The 5,755-nt window shown below is 34.3% G+C and overlaps 1 protein-coding gene across 5 annotated transcripts in view; it reads right to left on the bottom strand.

Moving 5' to 3' along the window:
- Positions 1–5,755, bottom strand: part of RB1CC1 (RB1-inducible coiled-coil 1) — a 90,220-nt gene that overhangs the window by 7,788 nt on the left and 76,677 nt on the right. For all 5 annotated transcript variants that reach the window (XM_012661440.1, XM_012661441.1, XM_012661438.1 and 2 more), the window contains 2 exons: positions 3,466–3,520; positions 2,365–2,412 (listed from right to left, as the gene is read on the bottom strand). In XM_012661440.1, coding sequence (XP_012516894.1) covers positions 2,365–2,412; positions 3,466–3,520 — 103 coding nt within the window. The remainder of the gene's footprint in view (positions 1–2,364; positions 2,413–3,465; positions 3,521–5,755) is intronic.

Here is a 5,755-nt window from a genome sequence, read left to right on the forward strand (position 1 = left end):
ATATCAGAGAAAAATTTTTCAAGAATTTGAAATTTGGAAATTTTAGAGAAGAGTCTGAAAATTCTAGCACACTGTTTTTAAAAATTTTTCCTTTTGGAACAACAAACCAAACCAAAAAGACCCTTAAAAAAATCTTAGTCCAATATCCAAATAGAAAAAACAAAAAATACTACTCTGGTTGAAATGGGTTCATAAGAGCATAATGTTCTGAGGGTTGAGCAGAAAAAGTCCCTCCTCGTTCATCTTCAAGGTAACTCCTGAGATGCCTCAGTTTACAAAACCACTATTCTGATCACTAAACAAAGAAAGAAGTGATAGCCAGCCACTTCCTCTCCTGATGCTAAGTACAATGGAACGGTACTTGCTCACTGATTTGCCGCTGCCCTTGCTCAGCTGGGACTGCTCCACTCTTCAAACAGGCTTCAATCTATGTTTCACAGCATCTCATAATACCTGGGGCCTGGGTTCCAAGGTTTGGGGCCTAACAGGGTGGTAAGAATGCCTATCCTTCCCAAGCAAAGTGAGCTCAATGCGTGGTTGCACAAACCAAGCACAAAGGTGGATTTCTTTTTGTTTTGTTTATTAAATCTAATTTTGATGCTCTGAATTTCCTCCATTTCCATCTGAACACTATCTGGTACAATGGTGTTTAAGACAGGTGTTTAAAAAAAGAAAAGAGAAGGAAAACAACAACAAATAATGACTAGAAAGTCCTAAAACTATATAACAATTCATTAAAATCATCCAAATGAACTATATCTTGTGAGCGAAGACTGGCCATCCATTTTAAGACCATATTTAATTTTATTTAGAGTTATTAAAAGCTTAAGTTTTTCATATTTTTATTATAAATGAGGATTTAGACTGGAACAAAAATTATGTGAATATAGTTGTAAATCTATGTGAAAGTGTGATTTAAATTTAGACACTCCTCTGGATCTAAGTGTGGTGTTCTCTGGGTATGAAATACAAAATTCATTTATTCATAAATGTTTGTCAAGCATCTATAGTATATAAGTTACTATTCTACATGTTAGGAATACAGCAGTCACCAAAAAGATTAAAATCTCTGCCAAACAGAGCTTATACTCTATTGCGGACAATACATAAAACACACGTTGAGCGATGTCTGGGATACGCAATTCTTCTGCTAAGTCTTTTTGAAAAATTAACAATTGGAAGTTTAATCATTACCGAATATGTAATTTTTGCTGTTCAAGTTAAGATATAAGAAAGAAAGCAGATGTTTCACTACAAGATATTTTATTTTTAAAACACTCAATTCTGAAAAGTTTCTCAAATTTTTCAGAAGTACTGAATGTAAGCCTTAATCTGTTTGTATTTCCTTGTAAACTACAATTATTGGAATTTGAAAACTGACATAATTGCTTTATATTAAAACATAGATGACTGGCTGTAAAATGGGTTGTTTAAGTAATGTGTTAAATTCACAGGTTAGAGTAATTTCGAAGGTAATTTTGAAGGTAATTTCGAAGACCACACATGGTCTCTTGCCTTTTAGACACCTTCACTTAAAGAAAAGACAGAATGCACGACAGGATATAATGTACAAAATTATGCACGCTTGTGATACATGTTAATCTTCAAAAGGCTTATGAGGCTTGGCTCTAATTATTAATGTACTGACTGAATTAAGAATCATAACTGAGATTACAAAGACATGTAACCATGGAATCCTAAGAAGTTAACAGTTTTATTAATAAGCAGAAAGTACTCCATTGATTCTGCTGATTTTTAAAAAAGTATCTTAGTATAGTAGTTCATTTGGTCATATCTATAGTCTTTTTTTTTTTTTTTTTTGTGAAACAGGTCCTGTTTTGTTGCTCCAGGCTGGAATGCAGTGGCAACCATCATAGTTCACTGCTGCCTGGCACCCTGGGGATCAAACGATCCTTCTACTTCTGCCTCCTGAGTAGTAGCTAGGACTACTGGCTCGCACCACATCTGGCTAATTGTTTTCATTTTTTGTAGGGACTGGGGTCTTGCTATATTGCCCAGGCTAGTCCCAAATTCCCAGCCTCAAGAGATCCTTGGCCTCCCAAAGTGCTAAGATTACAAGTGTGAGTCACCACACCTGGTCACATCTACAGACTTAAGTCTCACCAAGATATATTTATTTTCATGCTAAGAAAAAAAGCCTGAATCTACAGTCACAGGTGAAAACTCTGATCTCACTTCAGCACTCCGAGAATCAACAGTATACAATGACCAACACAGGCCAACAAAACTGCTATAAATAAATTAATCAACGCACGCATCCTTCTGATAGTCCATCTTCATAATGAAATATAAGGCAAATAATTTTAAAATAGTAAGATCAATTTATCAAGAAAAAAACCTTACCAGTCTTTGATTTAACCGTTTATTTTCTTCTTCTTTCAACTGCAATGTCTGCAAGTGGAAAAAAAGAGGCCTGCAATTTATCTTTATACCTACTCAAATAAATCTAAACATAATGATTTTTAGAAAGGTCTCATTATCAAAGTATTGCTCAGTTCTGGTAGTATGAGAGGTTAATGGGGATATTATTTTCTGTGACTCTATTCCAACTTTTTAAATTATTTACTGCTTTAAATGAGAACCAGAACAATTTTACATACATTTACCCAAGTCTAGGGATGTCAAACTTTAATGTGCATTAGAAACACCTGTGGATTTGTAAATATGCAGTAAATATTAGAGACTTATCCTCAAACACTTTGTTAGCAGGTCTCACCTAAGAGAAGAAATCTGATTTATAATATATATCTCAGGTTACTGTGAGGTAGGCAATCACATAACCCTTTAATAACAAAAGCACATATTCTATATTTGAACTAAGTTGTACAATTCTGACATTGGATTTTTATCAATTAAGCTTTTAAGAGCAGAAGATATTTGCTGAAAATCTTAAAGGCCTTTTAAAAAAGAAAAACTCATCTGTGAACAATGATTTGCCAAATGTGTATAAAACCTTAGAGTACAACTAGAGTTAAGACCCTTGTTGCCAATTTTTTCTTGTTCATTTCAATTAATCTTTATTAAAAACTTAACTCTTTTCATTATTCTATTTTTGACTATTTGTAAAAAATATTTAATACTTTGTTTCTGAAACAAATATATAAATTTCATATGTTTTATTTTGCTAAATTTTGAACTGTTATTAAAAAGCCATTATTTTACACATTTATTTTATTAAAACTACCAACCTTTTCCTCTGATACAGACTTGATTCATTGGGAAGTTATGACAAACGAGAGGACTGAAATACTGCTGCTACTAGGATCGCAAAAAGACAGAACTTCTCAAAACATTAACCATAAAAATAAGTTAACCATAAAAGAAGATTTAATTTATAAACAAGCAGAGATAGTCTGTTGAATGGTTTTCAGAATAAAGTTTACTTAACTGTATACCCAAAGTGAACATAATAAACATGGTACTTCAAGAGCAGAATTTACTTACTCGTTCTAACAGCATTATCCTCTGTTTTTCTTCAGACAACATATGAATATTTTCTCTAAAAAGTGACAGAGTGATGTATTTTAATTTCAGTCTTTTGAAATTCTAAACTTAACATTCTTCAATAAGATTTTGGAAATTTAAATATTGATACAGATCACCTTAATAATTTAAGGGCTTGTACTAAATTTTCAAAAGCAGCCTATTTAAGTAAGGACATAATTTTAATGTTGTATATTCTTTGTAGGAAACCTAGACCTATACGTCTTCTTGAAATGATAAGCCAAATTTTGTATATGCACTCATCTAGGGATAATGTCTTTGGATTTCCTATTTTTCCCCCAGGGATTAAGAATCACTTTTCTTCCTATGCATCAGTAAATCCATGTTACTGATAAAGCTGTAGTTCTTGAGTGGCTTCATAAAGATTTCCACAGATATTTACTAAGTGGCTACAATGTACTTATTTTTTTATTTTTTTGAGACAAAGTCTCTCTCTGTTGCCCGGGCTAGAGTGCTGTGGCCTCAGCCCAGCTCACAGCAACCTCAAACTCCTGGGCTCAAGTGATCCTTCTGCCTCAGCCTCCCAAGTAGCTGGGACTACAGGCATGCGCCACCATGCCTGGCTAATTTTTTCTATATATTTTTAGTTGTCCAGCCAATTTCTTTTTATTTTTAGTAGAGACGGAGTCTCGCTCTTGCTCAGGCTGGTCTGGAACTCCTTAGCTCAAACGATCCTCCCGCCTCGGCCTCCCAGAGTGCTAGGATTACAGGCGTGAGCCACCCTGCCCGGCCGCTACAATGTACTTATTAGTCACTGTGCGGGTGTGAATTTGCCTATCACACTAAAACCAAAAATTAATTAGAAAAGAAAGAAATGCTCTAAAATCAAAAAAGAAGTAAAGTAATATTGTTTGGGTTTTTAAATTTTTCTACAGGTGTAATCCTCCAATTTTATACACATACACACACAAATTTTTTTTGGTAGAGATAGGGTTGCCCTGCCTGGTTCCCCAATTATATTTTAAGCAACCTGACCCAAGGCAGGAATTGTGTCTTCTTGTAAATCTTAATTCTTTAGAAGAGGCTTCGCTCAATGTAAGATCATGAAGATTTACTCCTATTAAGAGTTTTATTAAGCTTTTACATTTAAGCCTATGATCTATTTTAGGTTAGCTTGTATGAATGGTAAGCAAAGGGTCCAACTTAATTCTTTTGTCTGTGGATATCCAACTATCCTAACCCAGCACCACTTGTTGAAAAGGCTATTTCCCCCACTGAATTATCTCAGCACCCTTGATCATAATGCAAGGGTTCAATGACCATAAATATAAGGGCTTATTTCTAGACTTTTTTTTTTTTTTTGAAACAGGGTCTTGTTGTGTTGGCCAGGTTAGAGTGCAGTGGCATCATGATAGCTCTCACTGCAACCTCAAACTCCTCGGCACAAGAGATCCTCCTGCCTCCACCTCCAAAGTACCTGGGACTATTGATGCATGTTAGTGCGCCTACCCTGACAAATTTTTATACACTGAGCTTATATCCTGCAACCTTACTGAACTAGTTCTTTAGTTACAATAGTTCTTTAGTAGAATCCTTAGGACTTTCTATATATAAGATCATGTCATATATGGAAAGAGTTTTGTTTCTTCCTTTCCAACCTGGATGCCTTTAATTTCTTTTTCTTCCCTAACTGCCCTTGCTAGAACCTCCAAGTACAATGTTGAGTGCCAGTGGCAAAAGCTGGCCATCTCTGTCTTGATTTTAGGGGAAAATGATTCAGTCTTTCACCACTGAGCATGATGTCAGCTGTGGGTTTTCACAACTGGCTTTTATCAGGTCAAGGAAGTCCCCTTAAATTCTCAATTTTTTGAGTGTTTTCTTCAGGAAAGGCTGTTGGATTTTGTCAGATGCTTTTTGTTCATCTATTGGGATGATCATGTTTTTTTGGTCCTTTTATTTTATTGATATGGTGCATTCCATAAATTAATTTTCAGATGTTAAACCAAACTTGCATTCCTAAAATTAAGCCAAATGGAATTTCTTCTGTATGTTACTAGATTTAGTTTATTAGTATTTTGGTAAGATTTGTGTCCATAGTTAGAAAAGCTCTATTTTTTTTTTGTATTTGTCTGATTTGGTATTAGTGTATAATACTGGCCTCATAAAATAAGTTGGGAGGAGTTCTCTTTTATTAATATTTTGGTATAGACTGTGAAAAATTGGCATTAATTATTTAAAAGTTTGAGGTTCTTTTATCTTTTATTTGTTAAAAATATTAACCACCAGTCTT

Source organism: Propithecus coquereli, unplaced genomic scaffold (genome assembly GCF_000956105.1).
Source record: "Propithecus coquereli isolate 6110/MARCELLA unplaced genomic scaffold, Pcoq_1.0 Scaffold71, whole genome shotgun sequence".
Taxonomy (NCBI): Eukaryota; Metazoa; Chordata; class Mammalia; order Primates; family Indriidae; genus Propithecus; species Propithecus coquereli.